The sequence below is a fragment of the Phocoena phocoena genome, chromosome 1, assembly GCF_963924675.1.
Source record: "Phocoena phocoena chromosome 1, mPhoPho1.1, whole genome shotgun sequence".
Classification (NCBI taxonomy): domain Eukaryota; kingdom Metazoa; phylum Chordata; class Mammalia; order Artiodactyla; family Phocoenidae; genus Phocoena; species Phocoena phocoena.
Window position 1 is genome coordinate 106,025,147 of NC_089219.1, and position 22,674 is coordinate 106,047,820.

The 22,674-nt window shown below is 39.1% G+C and overlaps 1 protein-coding gene across 1 annotated transcript in view; it reads right to left on the minus strand.

Annotated features, from left to right (window-relative positions):
- The window catches only part of REG4 (regenerating family member 4), a 28,977-nt gene extending 8,316 nt beyond the window's left edge, over nt 1–20,661 (minus strand). The window contains 2 exon segments of the mRNA XM_065893365.1: nt 8,022–8,119; nt 20,523–20,661. Of these exon segments, the coding sequence (XP_065749437.1) occupies nt 8,022–8,119; nt 20,523–20,661 (237 nt within the window).
- Between the last annotated feature and the right edge of the window lie 2,013 nt (nt 20,662–22,674).

Genomic DNA, 22,674 nt, shown 5'->3' on the forward strand with positions numbered 1-22,674 from the left:
GAAATTAAAACCTTTACAGACAAGCAAAAGCTGAGAGAGTTCAGCACCACCAAACCAGCTTTACAACAAATGCTAAAGGAACTTCTCTAGACAAGAAACACAAGAGAAGGGAAAGACCTATAATAACGAACCCAAAACAATTTAGAAAATGGGAATAGGAACATACATATCGATAATTACCTTAAATGTAAATGGACTAAATGCTCCCACCAAAAGACACAGATTGGCTGAATGGATACCAAAACAAGACCCTTATATATGCTGTCTACAAGAGACCCACTTCAGACCTAGAGACACATACAGACTGAAAGTAAGGGGATGGAAAAAGATATTCCATGCAAATGGAAACCAAAAGAAAGCTGGAGTAGCAATTCTCATATCAGACAAAATAGACTTTAAAATAAGGACTATTAAAAGAGACAAAGAAGGACACTACATAATGATCAAGGGATCGATCCAAGAAGAAGATATAACAATTGTAAATATTTATGCACCCAACATAGGAGCACCTCAATACATAAGGCAAATACTAACAGCCATAAAAGGGGAAATCGACAGTAACACATTCATAGTAGGGGACTTTAACACCCCACTTTCACCCATGGACAGATCATCCAAAATGAAAATAAATAAGGAAACACAAGCTTTAAATGATACATTAAACAAGATGGACTTAATTGATATTTATAGGACACTCCATCCAAAAACAACAGAATACACATTTTTCTCAAGTGCTCATGGAACATTCTCCAGGATAGATCACATCTTGGGTCACAAATCAAGCCTTGGTAAATTTAAGAAAATTGAAATTGTATCAAGTATCTTTTCCAACCACAACGCCATGAGACTAGATATCAATTACAGGAAAAGATCTGTAAAAAATGCAAACACATGGAGGCTAAACAATACACTATTTAATAATGAAGTGATCACTGAAGAAATCAAAGAGGAAATTAAAAAATACCTAGAAACAAATGACAATGGAGACACAATGACCCAAAACCTATGGGATGCAGCAAAAGCAGTTCTAAGAGGGAAGTTTATAGCAATACAAGCCCACCTTAAGAAGCAGAAAACATCTCGAATAAACAACCTAACCTTGCACCTCAAGCAATTAGAGAAAGAAGAAAAAAACAAACCCCAAAGCTAGCAGAAGGAAAGAAATCATAAAAATCAGATCAGAAATAAATGAAAAAGAAATGAAGGAAATGATAGCAAAGATCAATAAAACTAAAAGCTGGTTCTTTGAGAAGATAAACAAAATAGATAAACCACTAGCCAGACTCATCAAGAAAAAAGGGAGAAGACTCAAATCAATAGAATTAGAAATGAAAAAGGAGAAGTAAAAACTGACACTACAGAAATAAAAAAAACATGAGAGATTACTACAAGCAACTCTATGCCAATAAAATGGACAATCTGGAAGAAATGGACAAATTCTTAGAAATGCACAACCTGCCAAGACTGAATGAGGAAGAAATAGAAAATATGAACAGACCAATCACAAGCACTGAAATTGAAACTGTGATTAAAAATCTTCCAACAAACAAAAGCCCAGGAACAGATGGCTTCACAGGTGAATTCTATCAAACGTTTAGAGAAGAGCTAACACCTATCCTTCTCGAACTCTTCCAAAATATAGCAGAGGGAGGAACACTCCCAAATTCCTTCTACGAGGCCACCATCACCTTGATACCAAAACCAGACAAGGATGTCACAAAGAAAGAAAACTACAGGCCAATATCACTGAGGAACATAGATGCAAAAATCCTCAACAAAATACTAGTAAACAGAATCCAACAGCACATTAAAAGGATCATACACCATGATCAAGTGGGGTTTATTCCAGGAATGCAAGGATTCTTCAATATACGCAAATCTATCAATGTGATAAACCATATTAACAAATTGAAGGAGGAAAACCATATGATCATCTCAATAGATGCAGAGAAAGCTTTTGATAAAATTCAACACCCATTTATGATAAAAACCCTGCAGAAATTAGGCATAGAGGGAACTTTCCTCAACATAATAAAGGCCATATATGACAAGCCCACAGCAAACATCATCCTCAATGGTGAAAAACTGAAAGCATTTCCACTAAGATCAGGAATAAGACAAGGTTGCCCACTCTCACCACTCTTATTCAACATAGTTTTGGAAGTTTTAGCCACAGCAATCAGAGAAGAAAAGGAAATAAAAGGAATCCAAATCAGAAAAGAAGAAGTAAAGCTGTCACTGTTTGCAGATGACATGATACTATACATAGAGAATCCTAAAGATGCTACCAGAAAACTACTAGAGCTAATCAATGAATTTGGTAAAGTAGCAGGATACAAAATTAATGCACAGAAGTCTCTGGCATTCCTATATACTAATGATGAAAAATCTGAAAGTGAAATCAAGAAAACACTCCCATTTACCATTGCAACAAAAAGAATAAAATATCTAGGAATAAACCTACCTAAGGAGACAAAAAACCTGTATGCAGAAAATTATAAGACACTGATGAAAGAAATTAAAGTTGATACAAATAGATGGAGAGATATACCATGTTCTTGGATGGGAAGAATCAACATTGTGAAAATGACTCTACTACCCAAAGCAATCTACAGATTCAATGCAATCCCTATCAAACTACCACTGGCATTTTTCACAGAACTAGAACAAAAAAGTTTGCAATTTGTATGGAAACACAAAGACCCCGAATAGCCAAAGCAATCTTGAGAACGAAAAAAGGAGCTGGAGGAATCAGGCTCCCTGACTTCAGACTAAACTACAAAGCTACAGTAATCAAGACAGTATGGTACTGGCACAAAAACAGAAAGATAGATGAATGCAACAGGATAGAAAGCCCAGAGATAAACCCACGCACATATGGTCACCTTATCTTTGATAAAGGTGGCAGGAATGTACAGTGGAGAAAGGACAGCCTCTTCTATAAATGGTGCTGGGAAAACTGGACAGGTACATGTAAAAGTATGAGATTAGATCACTCCCTAACACCATACACAAAAATAAGCTCAAAATAGATTAAAGACCTAAATGTAAGGCCAGAAACTATCAAACTCTTAGAGGAAAACATAGGGAGAACCCTCTATGACATAAATCACAGCAAGATCCTTTCTGACCCACCTCCTAGAGTAATGGAAATAAAAACAAAAATAAACAAATGGGACCTAATGAAACTTCAAACCTTTTGCACAGCAAAGGAAACCATAAACAAGACCAAAAGACAACCCTCAGGATGGGAGAAAATATTTGCAAATGAAGCAACTGACAAAGGATTAATCTCCAAAATTTACAAGCAGCTCATGCAGCTCAATAACAAAAAAACAAACAACCCAATCCAAAAATGGGCAGAAGACCTAAATAGACATTTCTCTAAAGAAGATATACAGACTGCCAACAAACACATGAAAGAATGCTCAACATCATTAATCATTAGAGAAATGCAAATCAAAACTACAATGAGATATCATCTCACACCAGTCAGAATGGCCATCATCAAAAAATCTAGAAACAATAAATGCTGGAGAGGGTGTGGAGAAAAGGGAACACTCTTGCACTGCTGGTGGGAATGTGAATTGGTTTAGCCACTGTGGAGAACAGTATGGAGGTTCCTTAGAAAACTACAAATAGAATTACCATATGACCCAGCAATCCCACTACTGGGCATATACCCTGAGAAAACCAAAATTCAAAAAGAGTCATGTACCAAAATGTTCATTGCAGCTCTATTTACAATAGCCTGGAGATGGAAACAACCTAAGTGCCCCTCATCGGATGAATGGATAAAGAAGATGTGGCACATATATACAATGGAATATTACTCAGCCTTAAAAAGAAACGAAATTGAGCTACTTGTAATGAGATGGATAGACCTAGAGTCTGTCATACAGAGTGAAGTAAGTCAGAAAGAAAAAGACAAATACCGTATGCTAACACATATATATGGAATTTAAGAAAAAAAAATGTCATGAAGAACCTAGAGGTAAGACAGGAATAAAGATGCAGACCTACTGGAGAACGGACTTGAGGATATGGGGAGGGGGAAGGGTGAGCTTTGACAGGGTGAGAGAGAGTCATGGACATATACACACTAACAAACGTAGTAAGGTAGATAGCTAGTGGGAAGCAGCCCCATGGCACAGGGATATTAGCTCAGTGCTTTGTGACAGCCTGGAGAGGTGGATAGGGAGAGTGGGAGGGAGGGAGACGCAAGAGGGAAGACATATGGGAACATATGTATATGTATAACTGATTCACCTTGTTATAAAGCAGAAACTAACACACCATTGTAAAGCAATTATACCCCAATAAAGATGTTAAAAAAAAAAAAAAAAGCACAGCCCACAACCTAAATATCCATCGACAGAAGAATGGATAAAGATGTGGTACGTATACACAATGGAATATTACTCAGCCGTAAAAAAGAATGAAATAGTACCATTTGCAGCAACATGGGTGGACCTAGAAATTATCATACTAACTGAAGTAAGTCAGACAAAGACAAATATCATATGATATCACTTGTATGTGGAATCTAAAAAATTATACAAATGAACTTATTTACAAAACAGAGATAGACTCACCGAGTTAGAAAACATACTTGTGGTTACCAAAAGGGAAAGGGTGGGGGAGGGATAAGTTAGGAGTTTGGGATTAATATATACACACTACTATATGTAAAATAGATAACCAACAAGGACCTACTGTATAGCACAGGGAGCTCAATATCTTGTAATAACTTATGAGAAAAAAATCTAAAAAAGAATATATATATGTATATATGTGTATAACTGAATCACTTTGCTGTACACCTGAAACTAACACAACATTGTAAATCAACTGTATTTCAATAAAAATTAGAAAAAATAGAAAAGCATGGCCCTCACTTCAGAACCCTAGAGCACCAGGCAGCATGGGCACACACAGCCCCTGTCTCCCCTTGGGATCTAAGCCCCACAGAAGACTTCCTGTCACCTTGGGAGAAAACACAACTGTCACAGGTGTCAGGCCTCAGAGGGGGAGGCAGCTTGAGGCAAGAGCATGAGCTTTAGCGTCAGTGGAAGTGCCTGGGGTCCTGGTCTTGCCTGTTTTTAGTGTATGTGACCTTGGCAAGTCACTTCACCTCTCTTCCTTATCTGTAAATGGAGGAGATAATTAGGGCTACACAAGGGAGTTGTTAGGAGGATAGAATTGTTATAATTTTATATTATAATACTGCACTTCAACAAACCTAAGAAACCACTGACTGTAAAATGTGCTGTTCTCTAACAAGACACTGACTGCCCAAATAAAGAAATCATTTTATATATGCACATTTTATAGCTAGACAGAGATATATACTTTATGCTCTTTTGGGGTTGTGTTACAGGATCTGTCTACATAATAAAACAAATTAATTTAATAAAAACATGGTTTTGGCTGTGGTTGCTACTCTCATGTTTGCCTTTGAACTTGCTCAGGATTAGATGTGGTGACTGCTTAATGATAATTTACCAACCAGTTGATAATACCAGAATGTTTTTATACCCATAATTTCTTTTTTTAATTTTAATCTTATTTTTTAACATCTTTATTGGAGCATAATTGCTTTACAGTGTTGTGTTAGTTTCTGCTTTATTACAAAGTGAATGAGCTATACATATACACATATCACTATATGTCCTCCCTCTTGCGTCTCCCTCCCACCCTCCCTATCCCACCCCTCTAGGTGGTCACAAAGCACCTAACTGATCTCCCTGTGCTATGTGTCTGCTTCCCACTACCTATCTATTTTACATTTGGTAGTGTATATATGTCAATGCCACTCTCTCACTTCGTCCCAGCTTACTCTTCCCCCTCCCCGTGTCCTCAAGTCCACTCTCTACGTCTGTGTCTTTATTCCTGTCCTGCCCCTAGGTTCTTCAGAACCTTTCTTTTTTTTTTTTTTTTTTAAGATTCCATATATATGTGTTAGCATACGGTATTTGTTTTTCTCCTTCTGACTTACTTCACTCTGTATGACAGACTCTAGGTCCATCCATATACCCGTAATTTCATTTGACTTTTAAATTTGTGACGCACAGAAGCTGGATTACCAGTCAACGTGTAGTGAGTGTACCAGTTACAAAAGATTCCTGGGACAGAAGAGGCAACAGGCTCCTTCTGTTTAAATGATGTTTCCCTTTCCTGTCAGTTCACACAGTTAGAACTAAGAGCGCTGCCTCTTCGGTCCAAGATCAGGTCTTCCTGATCTTTTAACTGCCACCTCCATCACCTCCAGGAGTCTTGTGAACTAAGATGCCAGCTAGGAACCAAGGAGCACAGCAGCCGTGGTGTCAATTTCTCTGGTCCTTCCTGGCACCTTCTCTGCACTCTGGTTCAGGAGTGGTTAACCCTGCTAAGGCTTGGTATCAATCATGTGGATCGTTTTTGCCTTGAAAACCTGAATTGAGCATCCACCGTGTGCCACAGGCTTTTTGCAAGTTCTTTTCATGAATCCTCCCAACAACCCCATGGGATAAAAGTGTTATTCCCATTTTACAGAAGAAAACTGGTAAAGCGAGGTATAGCTGCAACTAATGTGTGGCAGAGCGTGATTTAAACTCAGGTCTGTGTTATTCCAAAGCCCCCCAGATGTCTTCCTCTTTCTTTTGGTAGAATTAGTGTTGGACTCTCCAGGGACAGGCAGTACAAACCTCTGTCCAGGATTTCTCCAAGTTGCTTCCCAAGAACTGAGGAGAAGTCCACCGCTGTCCATGAGCTTTTTCTTCTTTCAGTGGACGGAATCCGGGAGGCCCTTTCTGTGTTTGGCTCTTTTTTTATTTTTTGCTATCATTCACATCTGCTTAGGAAAGCATTGCATTGGGGCCAGCTTCCCTGGGTTTGCTCTGCTGGTTATTCTCAGTGTAATCTTGGGAAAGTCGCTTATGCTCATACTGCATTGCAATTTTTTGTTTAAATGTCACAATCTTGCATCAGTTCTGCACTTTTTTATTTTATTTTATTTATTTACTTATTTTATTTAGTTATTTTTGGCTGCGTTGGGACTTTGTTTCTGCGCGAGGGCTTTCTCCAGTTGCGGCGAGCGGGGGCCACTCCTCATCGCGGTGCGCGGGCCTCTCACTGTCGCAGCCTCTCTTGTTATGGAGCACAAGCTCCAGATGCGCAGGCTCAGTAGTTGTGGCTCACGGGCCTAGTTGCTCCGTGGCATGTGGGATCTTCCCAGACCAGGACTCGAACCTGTGTCCCCTGCATTGGCAGGCAGATTCTCAACCACTGCGCCACCAGGGAAGCCCAGTTCTGCACTTTTTAAGGCCAGGAAAGATCTTTGCATCCTCAGTAGCTATCACATGATAGGTGCTTTCTCATTCTGAGTTATTGATTTACAGTGATTCTGAGGCAGTTCTGGGACCAGATCACACCCCTTTCCCCCACACAGCTCCCCGGTCAGTCACTTCAGTTTAACAACCACAATTCAGAGACACAGCAGCACGACTCCCAACACTCTGAGGTAACTTATTCTGACTGGCTATGTGGGTATCTCTTAGAAAAGCCTCAGTGAAATAAAACCAGTACATTTGTTGGGTTATGGAGAGAGTGAGGCCTTGCATTTGTCTGGAATGCTTCGCTCTCCATCAGGTGGCTCTGAGGCTGTCTATACACGGCTCTCTTGCTGGTAAATCTTGTATGGCAATTCAGTTGTTCTTTCTGTAATTTCCTCATCTCATCGTCTTTGGATTTATGTATTTCTGTCTTTCTCCCTGACAGTGAACTCCTTGAGGGCAGGCTGTTCCTTGCTCATCCTCATGTCTTTGCAGCCCATCCAGGGTCTGGGCCTATAGCACATGCTCCACCAATGCTTACACAATTAAAGGAGTTGAGCACATAACCCTCTACTCTCCATTTCACCAGCCAGGTTACTTCTCAGGATGCCAAGGAAGGACCCTTGGCTCTGAGTTGAATGATACCTGGAGCTTTGGGTGGCCCCTTGCTTTAGAGAAGCCTCTCCAAGCAAGGGCCAGATTTCTTACCTCAGCATCAGACCAGTTCTTCAGCTTCTGGAAGTATCCCTAGCAACAGGACTTGTAGTAAAACCATCCAGTAGCACAGCTAGGTCTCAGGATGATGGCTGCGCACAAACAAAAGGCAATTACAAGTTATGATGGCAAAAAGAAGCAATTCCCACACTTGAGCCAGTTTAAGACCTGGCTCCCCTTGAACGGAGGGAAGGCTATCGTTATACTGTTAATCTCTCTCATAGCCTTCTCCAAAGAGGACTGTGGGCTTTTGCCAGAGTAACTGTGCATTGGGGGGAAAGGAGGTAATCAGCTCTTTGAGGATTACTGGACACTGGCTCTGAACTGACACTAATTCCAGGAGACCCCAAACATCACTGTGGTCTGCCAGTCAGGGTAGGGGTTTATGGAGGTCGGGTGATCAATGGTGTTTTAGCTCAGGACTACTTCACAGTGGACCCAGTGGGTCCCCAAGCCCATCCTGCGGTAATCTTCCCGGTTATGGAATACATAATTGGAACAGACATCCTCAGCAACTAGCAGAATTCCCATACTGGTAGCAAGATCAAACAGCTCTAATTCAAGACCTCACAAGAGTGGATGAGGGGCATAAATTGGTAGTTTTAGGTATTACAAGGAGGGGGTGGTGTTTTGGCTAGGGGGACGCAGGACAGGTTAGATGGCAACTTGGCTGGAACTTGAGAATAGGGGGGCTGAAAGTCAGTAGCAAGAGGAGGGGGACGTTTTAGGCAAAGGGGGCGGATGAGCAGAGGAATGGTGGCAGCAAGAGCAAAAGCACTTACGTTTGCCTTAACTGTAGGGCATCTGGCAAGCGAGCACTGTAGAAGAGAAGGAGACATTCAGGGCCCAGAAGCCAGGGAAGCTATGATCAAGAAAGGCACAAGCTCCTCTGGCTAGTGGGTTGGTGAACGGGCCACATCACTGAAACTGAGGTTTCTGAAGAAGCGAAGATGTCTGGAAACACAGAGGGCCCAGATGATGGAGGGGATGCCAAGCTAGGAAATTTGGACTTTGTGCCAGTGTGACCGCACTCCAATGCTCTTGGTGGGTACAGGGGTCTTTCCACCCCCAGTGCATGTTCATAGACATTTTTGTGGTCACATAGCATTTCCTCTCTCCCTACTGAGATGACACTGTTGTCACTTGCTTGCCCCACTCTTCTGTTCTACTTCATTCCTTGCCTATAAATCTCCAGGGGCTTCCTGTTGCTCTCAGATAACCTCTCCGCTCAGTTTGACATTTAAAAGCGCCCACAACCTGGTCTTATGGCCCTATTGAGATGCAGCTTCCGGTGCAGAAGCCTCAGCTCCATCTTGGAACACGACGCTCATTATTGACATAGATCCTTTGTTTGTGCTATGCTTTGTACCTGTGAATGGTGGACATTGACTAACCCAGCTGAGGCACAGCAGGCAAGGTTTCAAGGTGAAAACAGCTCTTTTGCCCCTTTCCTGTTTGCCCATTTCTGTTCCCCTTTAACCTTAAAAGAACTTAATATAGGAATGAGCTCACTAGGCAATTTAACCTAACTCCTGACTTATGCTTTCTTGAATGCACACCGTGTCTTGTCTAACTTGCTGATTCTTTTCCTAGATAAAAAGAAGTAAGAATGAAGCAGTTAAAAAATGACAAGCTCTCTATTCTCAACCGTCCCCTTAGCAATTCTGCAGTCTGACCACGCAGGCAAGGTAACATCTGAAGAGTCAGCCAGTCTGCAAGCAATGGGGAATGATGCAGAATCCAACTTCCTGTGTCGATGATTCATTGAGATTCTTCCTCCTTTTCCTCCTTTAAAAACTGTCATGGCTGAGCAGAATCTTCAGAGTTGGTCTCTGGACACAAGTTCACCTTCTCCCTAGATTACTGGCTTTTCTGGTTAAAGCACCTTTCCTTTCTACTGACACTTGCCTCTCGAATTATTGGCTCCTGTGCAAGAAGCAACTGAACCTGGGTTTGGTAACAAAGCGGTACATCAAATGTACTAGGAACAAACAACATAGACACTCATGTGCTTAAATACCTCATCTTCTATTACCTTCAGAAATACAAACATCGTTTGATGTTAAATAAAAAGAACGCCTTTATGCTGAGACAGGCTGGGATCTGGGACCCTTTGCTGCGGTGCTGCAATGCTTGCACCTGGACACACCTCTCCTCAAGCAACAAAATACAAAACTGCTGTATGGGACTAAACATAACTGCGTTCATGCTCAGCTGGTGCAAATTCTGGACAAAAGATACAAAGAGACCAAAAAACCCAACTGCCCCTTTTGAAGAGCATGGAGCAAAAGAAGGTCAGGAGCAAAAGCAGGGTACTGCACACATGCCCCCTGTACACAACACCACCTAAGGGGTGAGCAAAACACCTAAGCCACCCTTCTAGCCTAGCCCCTGGACACACCCCTACCCTCACCCCATATAAGGAACAAGCTCACCCCCGCTCAGGGAATGAGCAAGCAAGGGGACCTGTTGTTTGTTCCCTGCTACCCGCTGCTGCAGCAGGGCCCCTAATACAGCCTTGCCTGAACTTCTTGTCTGGCCTCTGATGAATTTCTATTGATTAAGGAAGCCAAGAACTCTGGTCAGTAACAATGCCACTGTTGGTACTTCTGCTACCACTATCACCAGCTTCCACGTACAAAGTGCTTTCTTGCTGTCAGGCACTATGATAAGCAGTTTATTCATACTACGTATTTATCTTTTTTTAAAAACATCTTTATTGGAGCATAATTGCTTTACAATGCTGTGTTTCTGCTTTATTACAAAGGGAATGAGCTACACACATACACATATCACTATATGTCCTCCCTCTTGCGCCTCCCTCCCACCCTCCCTATCCCACCCCTCTAGGTGGTCACAAAGCACCTAACTGATCTCCCTGTGCTATGTGTCTGCTTCCCACTAGCTATCTATTTTACATTTGGTAGTGTATATATGTCAATGCCACTCTCTCACTTCGTCCCAGCTTACCCTTCCCCCTCCCCGTGTCCTCAAGTCCACTCTCTACGTCTGTGTCTTTATTCCTGTCCTGCCCCTAGGTTCTTCAGAACCATATTTTTTTAAGATTCCATATATATGTGTTAGCATACAGTATTTATTTTTCTCTTTCTGACTTACTTCACTCTGTATGACAGAACCTAGGTCCATCCACCTCACTACAAATAACTCAATTTCGTTTCTTTTTATGGCTATTGTATTGTATATATGTGCCACATCTTCTTTATCCATTCATCTGTCGATGGGCACTCAGGTTGCTTCCATGTCCTGGCTATTATAAATAGAGCTGCAATGAACGTTGTGGTACATGACTCTTTTTGAATTATGGTTTTCTCTGGGTATATGCCCAGTGGTGGGATTGCTGGGTCATATGGTAGTTCTATTTGTAGTTTTTTAACGAACCTCTATACTGTTCTCTAGAGTGGCTGTATCAATTTACATTCCCACCAACAGTGCAAGAGGGTTCCCTTTTCTCCACACCCTCTCCAGCATTTATTGTTTGTAGATTTCTTGGTGATGGCCATTCTGACTGGTGTGAGGTGATACCTCATCGCAGTTTAGATTTGCATTTCTCTAATGCTTAGTGATGTTGAGCATCCTTTCATGTGCTTGTTGGCAATCTGTATATCTTCTTTGGAGAAATGTCTATTTAGGTCTTCTGCCCTTTTTGGATTGGGTTGTTTGGTTTTTTGATATTGAGCTGCATGACCTGCTTGTATATTTTGGAGATTAATCCTTTGTCAGTTGCTTCATTTGCAAGTATTTTCTCCCATTCTGATGGTTGTCTTTTTGTCTTGTTTATGGTTTCCTTTGCTGTGCAAAAGCTTTGAAGTTTCATTAGGTCCCATTTGTTTATTTTTGTTTTTATTTCCATTACTCTAGGAGGTGGATCATAAAGGATCTTGCTGTGATTTATATCATAGAGTGTTCTGTCTATGTTTTCCTCTAAGAATTTTATACTGTCTGGCCTTACATTTAGGTCTTTAATCCATTTTGAGTTTATTTTTGTGTATGGTGTTAGACAGTGTTCTAATTTCATTCTTTTACATGTAGCTGCCCAGTTTTCCCAGCACCACTTATTGAAGAGCACATACCTATATTTAAATTCTGTTTTCTGCCTGATTCATAATAAATCTTTTAGATACTTCAGGTCTGGGATCATGCCTACCTCATCTCTATAACCTTATACTGAGGAGGTTTTAGTGCTAATCTGACCAGTGACCTAAGAAAGAGTAGTTGCTTCCAAACCTGCCCCTTTTCTTCTTAGATATTTTCTTCTAGAGAACAAACAGGCTCACTCATATCTTTCTTTTTCCCAGACAAAATCTTCACTTAACTTTTTTTTGTTGCTTGTTTTTTTTTGACATTTACCACTTTCTCAGGGAGAAATGTTTTACTTCTTCTCTTGGGAAAATTCATGCTCTAAACCCACTTGAAAGCATCTTATTGTCATCTATGTGATGATTCTACTTTGCTTCCTAAGAAACTCCTTCAAGTGGAAGCATGTACACTGATATATCTCTATAGACGGATGGTGCATTGCTGAAAAGAGAAAGTGGTTAAAAATGTTTAGATCAAAGTGAATTTTCTGATGGAAAGTAGAAATATGACCTCTTGACATATATCCACAAATATTCAGTAAGCACACATCAATTCATGACATACTAGTATAAATGCTCCATAAGATTTTCTGTGATTGATATGTCCTAAAGTGTGCTATCAATGCAGTAGCCACTAACCACATAAGGTCATTGAGCACTTGGAATATGGCTAGTGAAAATGAAGAGTTGAATTTTTAATTTTATTGAATTTTTGTCAATTAAATTTAAATTTAAACAGCTACATGTGGTTAGTGGCTACCACACTGGACAGGAAAGACCAAGAGGATGGGAGTGGATTTCTTACAGAAGCAGATTTATATGAAAGAAAAGAGAATTTGTTCTTATTTTTGAGGGAGCTTAGAAACGGAGTGTAACTTTGTAGAAGTAAGTCCTGAGAACATGAAGGAAATGTGAGAAGTTTGGGAGGAAAGCTATAGAACTTGGATTTGAGTCAAATTTAATTAGATCACCAAGCTGACACCTAGGTTACACTTCAGTTAGAAATCTTCGTCATATCTGCAGGATGTTTTCTGACTCCAGTTTCCCTGATTGAACCTTGGATGGCAGTGATAATTTGCCTTCTTCTTCAAATGACCAATGAACTCCATTTTGAGTTAAATAGTAAAGCTTTTCACTGCTTCATCATTTGAGGTCAAGCAAAAATTGTCTCCAGCTTTAGGATGACAGGAACTCACCTACTACCCATTTTAACTAATAAGGAGTTTCATACTTTACCCTTGGTGCCTACTGGAAGTTTATTGAAAAAGTCAGTTACTTTGTGAGAGGGCAGACAGCAGAAGCAAGAAGAACTACAATCTTGCAGCCTGGGGAACAAAAACCACATTCACAGAAAGATAGACAAGATGAAAAGGCAGAGGACTATGTACCAGATGAAGGAACAAGATAAAACCCCAGAAAAAACAGCTAAATGAAGCAGAGATAGGCAACCTTCCAGAAAAAGAATTCAGAATAATGTTAGTGAGGATGATCCAGGACCTCAGAAAAAGAATGGAGGCAAAGATAGAGAATATGCAAGAAATGTTTAACAAAAACCTAGAAGAATTAAAGAACAAACACCTAGAAGAATTAAAGAACAAACAAACAGAGATGAACAATACAATAACTGAAATGAAAAATACACTAGAAGAAATCAATAGCAGAATAACTGAGGCATAAGAATGGAGACACAGATATAGAGAACAAATGTATGGACACCAAGTGGGGAAAGTTGCAGGGGTGGGGTGGTGGTGGTGTGATGAATTGGGAGACTTGGATTGACATATATACACTAATATGTATAAAATGGATACCTAAGATGAACCTGCTGTATAAAAAAATAAATAAAATTCTAAAATTAAAAAAAAAAAAAAGAAGAAGAAGAAGAATAGATAAGTGACCTGGAAGACAGAATGGTACAATTCACTGCCCTGGGACAGAATAAAGAAAAAAGAATAGAAAGAAATGAAGACAGCCTAAGAGACCTCTGGGACAATATTAAACACAACAACATTCACATTATAGGGGTTCCAGAAGAAGAAGAGAGGAAGAACCTGAGAAAATATTTGAAGAGATTATAGTCAAAAACTTCCCTAACATGGGAAAGGAAATAGCCACCCAAGTCTAGGAAGCACAGAGAGTCCCAGGCAGGATGAACCCAAGGAAAAACATGTCAAGACAAATAGTAATCAAACAGGCAAAAACTAAAGACAAAGAAAAAGTATTGAAAGCAATAGGGGAAAAATGATAAATGCCATACAAGGGAACCCCCATAAGGTTAGCAGCTGATTTCTCAGTGGAAACTCTACAAACCAGAAGGGAGTGGCATGATATACTTAAATTGATGAAAGGGAAAAACCTACAACCAAGATTACTCTACCCGGCAAGGATCTCATTCAGATCGATGGAGAAATCAAAAGCTTTACAGACAAGCAAAAGCTAAGAGAATTCAGAACAACCACACCAGCTCTACAACACAAGAGAAGAAAAGGAACTACAAAAACATACCCCTAACAATTAAGAAAATGGTAATAGGATCATACATACCAATAATTACCTTAAACGTGAATGGATTAAATGCTCCAACCAAAAGACACAGGCTCACTGAATGGATACAAAAAAAAAAGACCCATATATATGCTGTCTACAAGAGACCCACTTCAGACCTAGGGATACATAAAGACTGAAAGTGAGGGGATGGAAAGAGATATTCTATGCAAATGGAAATCAAAAGAAAGCTGGAATAGCAATACTCATACCAGATAAAATGGACTTTAAAATAAAGAACGTTACAAGAGACAAGGAAGAACACTACATAATGACCAAGGGATCAATCCAAGAAGAAGATATAACAATTATAAATATATATGCAGCCAACATTGGAGAACCTCAATACATAAGGCAACTGCTAATAGCTCTAAAAGAGGAAATGGACAGTAGCACAATAATAGTGGGGGACTTTAACACCTCACTCACACCAATGGACAGATAATCCAAACAGAAAATTAATAAGGAAACACAAGCTTTAAATGACACAATAGACCAGCTAGATTTGGTTGATATTCATAGGACATTCCATCCAAAAACAGCAGATTAAACTTTCTTCTCAAGTGCACATGGAACACTCTCCAGGATAGATCACATCTTGGGTCACAAACCAGGCCTCAGTAAATTTAAGAAAATTGAAATCATATCAAGCACCTTTTCTGACCACACTATGAGTTTAGAAATCAATTACAGGGAAAAAAATGTAAAAAACACAAACACATGGAGGCTAAACAGTACGTTACTAAATAACCAAGAGATCACTGAAGAAATCAAAGAGGCTATTAAAAAATACCTAGAGACAAATTACAACAAAAACACGATGATACAAAACCTATGGGATGCAGCAAAAGGAGTTCTAAGAGGGAAGTTTATAGCAATACAAGCCTACCTCAAGAAACAAGAAAAATCTCAAATAAACAATCTAACTTTACACCTAAAGGAACTAGAGAAAGAAGAACAAACAAAACCCAAAGTTAGTAGAAGGAAAGAAATTATAAAGATCAGCCTGTAATAAATGAAATAGAAACAAAGAAAACAATAGCAAAGATCAATAAAACTAAAAGCTGGTTCATTAGGAAGATAAACAAAATTGATAAAACATTGGCCAAACTCACCAAGAAAAAGAGGGAGAGGACTCAAATCAATAAAATTAGAAATGAATTTCTAATTCATTAGAAATTCACTTAGGAGAATGAATTCATGTAGGAGAAGTTACAACAGACACCGCAGAAATACAAAGCATCCTAATAGACTACTACAAGCAACTCTATGCCAATAAAATGGACAACCTGGAAGAAATGGACAAATTCTTGGAAAGGTATAACCTTCCAAGACTGAACCAGGAAGAAACAGAAAATATGAACAGACCAATCACAAGTAATGAAATTGAAACTGTGATTAAAAATCTTCCAACAAACAAAAGTCCAGGACCAGACGGCTTCACAGGTAAATTCTATCAAACATTTAGAGAAGAGCTAACACTCATCCATCTCAAAGTCTTCCAAAAAATTTCAGAGGAAGGAAACCTCCCAAACTCATCCTATGAGGCCACCATCACCGATACCAAAACCAGACAAAGATACTACCAAAAAAGAAAATTACCGACCAATATCACTGATGAATATATATGCAAAAATCTTAAACAAAATACATCAAAACAGAATCCAACAACACACTAAAAGGATCATACACCATAATCAAGTGATATTTATCCCAGGGATGCAAGGATGCTTCAATATATGCAAATCAATCAATGTGATACACCATATTAACAAATTGAATAAAAACCATATGATCATCTCAATAGATGAAGAAAAAGCTTCTGACAAAATTCAACACCGATTTACCATAAAAACTCTCCAGAAAGTGGGCATTCAGGGAAACTACCTTAACATAATAAAGGCCATATATGACAAACCCACAGCAAACATCATTCTCAATGGTGAAAAACTGAAAGCATTTCCTCTAAGATCGGGAACAAGACAAGGATGTCCACTCTTGTCACTATTATTCAGCATGGTTTTGAAATTCCTAGCCATGACAATCAGAGAAGAAAAAGAAATAAAAGGAATACAAAATGGAAAAGTAGAAGTAAAACTGTCACTGTTGGGCTTCCCTGGTGGTGCAGTGGTTGAGAGTCCACCCACCGATGCGGGGGACACGGGTTCGTGCCCCGGTCCTGGAGGGTCCCAAGTGCCGCGGAGCGGCTGGGCCCATGAGCCATGTCCGCTGAGCCTGCGTGCCCGGAACCTGTGTTCCACAACGGGAGAGGCCACAACAGTGAGAGGCCCGTGTAGCAAAAAAAAAAATCTGTCACTGTTTGCAGATGACATGATAGTATACATAGAGAATCCTAAAGATGCCACCAGAAAACTACTAGAGCTAATCAATGAATCTGGTAAAGTAGCAGGATATAAAATTAATGCACAGAAATCTCCTGCATTCCTATACACTTATGTTGAAAAATCTGAAAGAGAAATTAAGGAAACACTCCCACTTACCATTGCAACAAAAAGAATAAAATACCTAGGAATAAACCTACTTAGGGAGACAAAAGATCTGTATGCAGAAAACTATAACACACTGATGAAAGAAATTAAAGGTGATACAAAGAGATGGAGAGATTTACATGTTCTTGGATTGGAAGAATCAATATTTTGAAAATGACTATACTACCCAAAGCAATCTACAGATTCAGTGCAATCCCTATCAAATTACCAATGGCATTTTTTGCGGAACTATAACAAAAAAATCTTAAAATTTGTATGGAGACACAAAAGATCCCGAACAGCCAAAGCAATCTTGAGAAAGAGAAACGGAGCTGGAGGAATCAGGCTCCCAGCCTTCAGACTATACTACAAAGCTACAGTAATCAAGACAGTATGGTACTGGCACAAAAACAGAAATATAGATCAATGGAACAGGATAGAAAGCCCAGAGATAAACCCACGCACATATGGTCACCTTGTCTTTGATAAAGGAGGCAAGAATATACAATGGAGAAAAGACAGCCTCTTCAATAAGTAGTACTGGGAAAACTGGACAGCTACATGTAAAAGAATGAAATTAGAACACTCCCTAACACCATACACAAAAATAAAGTCAAAATGGATTAGAGACCTAAATGTAAGACCGGACACTATAAAACTCTTAGAGGAAAACATAGGAAGAACACTCTTTGACATAAATCACAGCAAGATTTTTTTTGATCTACCTCCTTGAGTAATGGAAATAAAAACAAAAATAAACAAATGGGACCTAATGAAACTTAAAAGCTTTTGCGCAGCAAGGGAAACCATAAACAAGACAAAAAGACACCCCTCAGAATGGGAGAAAAATATTTGCAAACAAATCAACGGACAAAAGATTAATCTCCAAAATATATAAGTAGCTCATGCTGTTCAATATTTTAAAAACAAACAACCAGATCCAAAAATGGTCAGAAGACCTAAATAGACATTTCACCAAAGTAGACATGCAGATGGCCAAGAAGCACATGGAAAGCTGCTCAACATCACTAATTATTAGAGAAATGTAAATCAAAACTACAATGAGCTATCACCTCACACCAATTAGAATGGGCATCATCAGAAAATCTACAAACAACAAATGCTAGAGAGGGTGTGCAGAAAAGGGAACCCTCTTGCACTGTTGGTGGGAATGTAAATTGATACACCCACTATGGAGAACAGTATGGAGGTTCCTTAAAAAACTAAAAGTAGAATTACCATATCCCACCAATACCCAGAGAAAACCATATACCCAGAGAAAACCACAATTCAAAAAAACACATGCACCCTAATGTTCATTGCAGCACTATTTACAATAGCCAGGTCATGGAAGCAACCTAAATGCCCATCGACAGATGAATGGATAAAGAAGATGTGGTACATATATATAAAGGAATACTACTCAGCCATAAAAAGGAACGAAATTGGGTCATTTGTATAGACGTGAATGGATCTATAGACTGTCGTACAGAGTGAAGGAAGCCAGAAAGAGAAAAACAAGTATTGTATATTAACGCATATATGTGGAACCTACAAAAATGGTACAGATGAACCAGTTTGCAGGGCACAAATAGAGACACAGATGTAGAGAACAAACGTATGGACACCAAGGGGGGAAAGTGGCAGGGGAGGTGGTGGTGTGATGATTTGGGAGGTTGGGACTGACATATATACACTAATATGTATAAAATTGATAACTAATAAGAACCTGATGTGTAAAAATATAAAATAAAATTTGGAAATTCAAAAAAAAAAGTCGATTACTTTTTGACAGCTAAACATTTTAGTTCTGTTAGACTGGCATGAATAAAGAACCTCAATCAGGTAGGGGCAGGGGAGTGGGGAGTACCTAACGGAACGATCAGAGAAAGAGATTTTTTAAAAAGGTGCTTTAAGAGAATGTGAAAAATAAAGTCTGGTAGAGGGATGTGGAAAAATCTGAAGTGATCATATAATGAGAAGGAGAGTCTTGAAATGTTTTCCAATCCTAAATCCTGAGAAAACAGCCTAAACCCCTCATTATTTTAAGAAACTATTGAAGAGTTCCTCCTTGCCCCCCTAGGGTGCAAATTTTTACAGCCTTGGACATTGTCGTATTATATTTGACGGAGATATTGACCATGAGTACTGTTGCAAGCAAGCCTTGCAATATCTCACGATACTGGAACAAATCCTATCAGTGTGAGAGAAGAAATGAGTCACCAAGGAAGTGTTCATTATCTTTTACAGCCAGTCTGGAGAAACCCTTATCTTGACAATAGAGTTTATGGCCACCCACTCATCCCCAATGTAGGAGACAGGTGGTATAGAGGAATCTCCCCTTCACATTTCCTGAGCAATCTATTCTCTATATTTGTGACAAGCTCTGCCAGCTACAAAGCCTCAGGTGATTTGCTAAAGAAGTACAATGGAAGTTATGTCACAGAATTTTAAATTGAAAAGTCTGTACATGATTAGCTCTCTTCTTCATCCTTCAGTGCATTCATCCCAGGCTTTATCTCATCCGTGAACCCTGCCCTAAACCAGCCCCTCCTTTGTAATAGCATTCCCCTCATTGTATGGAAATTATTTGTTCGTGGGCCGGATGCCGCTCTCAAGAACATGGATGTGACTTAATCTCTATCTTGGGCACTTGGCACTTGGGTGGTGCTCCAAATGTGTTTGCTGGACCAAACTCAATATATTAAAATCACTAGGACAGTGCTTGACACATAGAAGATACACAATATATGTTAGCTTCCATTTTCTATATTTTCTGAATCATACGCATATGTAGAGGTGTAAAAAGATTGTAATAATAGCAAGTACTATAATTCATTTTTAAGGGGGTTGTCTTCAAAAACATTACCTTGATAAGCAAATTGGAGTGAAAAGTAGGACCCTAAGAACATTTATTAGTAGGATGGAAGCATAAAACATATACAGGCACACCTTGGAGATATTGTGGGTTCGGTTCCAGACCACCGCAATAAAGTAAATATTACAATAAAGCAAGTCACATGAATTTTTTTGTTTCCCAGTGAATATAAAAGTGATGTTTACACTACACTATTAAGTATGCAATAGCATTATGTCTATTATGTACAAACCTAATTAGAAAATACGTTATCGCTAAAAAATGCTAACCAGCATCTGAGCATTTAGCGAGTCATAATCTTTTTGCTGGCGGAGGGTCTTGCCTCAATGCTGATGGCAGTTGACTGATCAGGGTAGTGGCTGCTGAAGGCTGGGGCTGCTGTGGCAATTTCTTAAAGTAAGAAAGAATGAATTTTGCCACACTGATTGACTCTTCCTTTCATCAATCATTTCTCTGTAGCATGTAATGCTTCTTGATAGTATCTTACCCACAGTAAATCTTTCAAAATTGGAATCAATTGTCTTAAACTCTGCCACTGCTTTGTCAACTAAGTTTATGTAATATTCTGAATCTTCTGTTGTCATTTCAATAATCTTCATAGCATCATCTCCAAGAGTAGATTCCATGTTAAGAAACTACTTTCTTTGCTCATCCATAAGAAGCAACTCCTCATCCATTTAAGTTTTCTCATGAAATTGCAACAATTCAGTCACATCTTCAGGCTCCACTTCTAATTCTAGTTCTCGTGCTATTTTCACCACATATGCAGTTACTTCCTTCACTGAAGTCTTGAACTTCTCAAAGTCATCCATAAAGGTTGGAATCAACTTCTTTCAAACTTCTGTTAATATTGATATTTTGACCTCTTCCATGGATCACAAACGTTCTTAAATGGCATCTAGAATGGTGAATCCTTTCCAGAAGATTTTCAACTTACTTTGCCCAGATCCATATATATGGCAGCTATAGCCTTATGAAATGCATTTCTTAAGTAATAAGACTTGAATGTTAAAATTACTTCTTTTTTTAACTTTTTATTTTATATTGGAGTATAGCTGATTAACAATGTTGTGTTAGTTTCAGTTGTACCGCAAAGTGATTCAGTTATATGTATACATGTATCTATTCTTTTTCAAATTCTTTTCCCATTTAGGTTGATACATAATATTGAGCAGAGTCCCCTGTGCTCAATGGGCTACAAAATGGATTTTGTGTTAGCAGGCATGAAAACATCATCTATCTCATTGTACATCTCTAGCAAAGCTCTTGGGTGACCAGGTGCATTGTCAATAAGCAGCAATATTTTGAAAGGAATCTTTTTTGCTGAGCAGTAGTTTTCAACAGTGGGCTTAAATATTCAGTAAACCACACTGTAAAGAGATATGCTGTCATCCAGGCTTTGTTGTTTCATTTATAGAGGAGAGGCAGTGTAGATTTAATATAATTCTTAAGGGCCCTAGGACATTTGGAATGGTAAATGAGTATTAGCTTCAACTTAAAGTCACCAGCTACATTAACCCCTAACAAACTTCAGCCTGTCCATTGAAGCTTTGAAGGCAGGCATTGACTTCTCCTCTGTAGCTATGAAAGTCCTAGGTGGCATATTCTTCCAACAGAAGGCTGTTTTGTCTACATTGAAAATCTGTTGTTTGGTGTAGCCACCTTTATTACCTATCTTAGCTAGATCTTCTGGATAACTTGCTGCAGCTTCTACACCAGTACTTGTTGCTTCACCTTGCACTTTAATGTTATGAAGACAGCTTCTTTCCTTAAACTTCATGAACCAACCTCTGCTGGCTTCAAACTTTTCTTCTGCAGCTTCCTCACCTCTCTCAGCCTTTGGAGAATTGAAGAGATTAGGGCCTTGCTCTGGATTAGGCTTTGACTTAGGGAAATGTTGTGACTGGTTTGATCTTCTACCCAAATTACTAAAATTTTCTCCATATCCGTGATAAGGTAGTTTCTCTTTCTTATCATCTATGTGTTCACTGGAGATGCAATTTTAATTTTCTTTAAGAACTTTTCCTTTGCATTCACAATTTGACTAACTGTTTGGTGCAGGAGGCCCAGCTTTCAGCCTGTCTCAACTTTCGACATGCCTTCCTCACTAAACTTAATCATTTCTAGCTTTTGATATAAAGTGAGAGATGTGTGACTCTTCCTTTCACTTGAATATTTAGAGGTCATTGTAGGGTTATTAATTGGCCTAATTTCAATATTGTTATGTCTCAGGGAATAAGGAACCCTGAGGAGAGGGGGAGAGATGGGGAAACAGTGGGTCTGTGGAGTAGCCAGACATACACAGTATTTATTAAGTTCACTGTCTTATACGGGTACAGTTTGTGGTGCCACAAAACGATTACAATAGTAACATCAAAGATCACTGATCACAGATAATCGTAAAAATATAATAATAATTTAAAAGTTTGAAATATTGTGAGAATTACCAAAATGTGGCAGAGACATGAAGTGAGCAATAGCTGTTGGAAAAATTGCACCAATAGATTAGCTCGAGGCAGGGTTGCCACAAACATCCAATCTGTAAAAAAAAAAAAAAACAAACATAACTGCAAAGCTCAATAAAACAAGGTATGCCTGTATCTAAATATTTCTGCTTCTGAGCAATAAACGTGAAATTT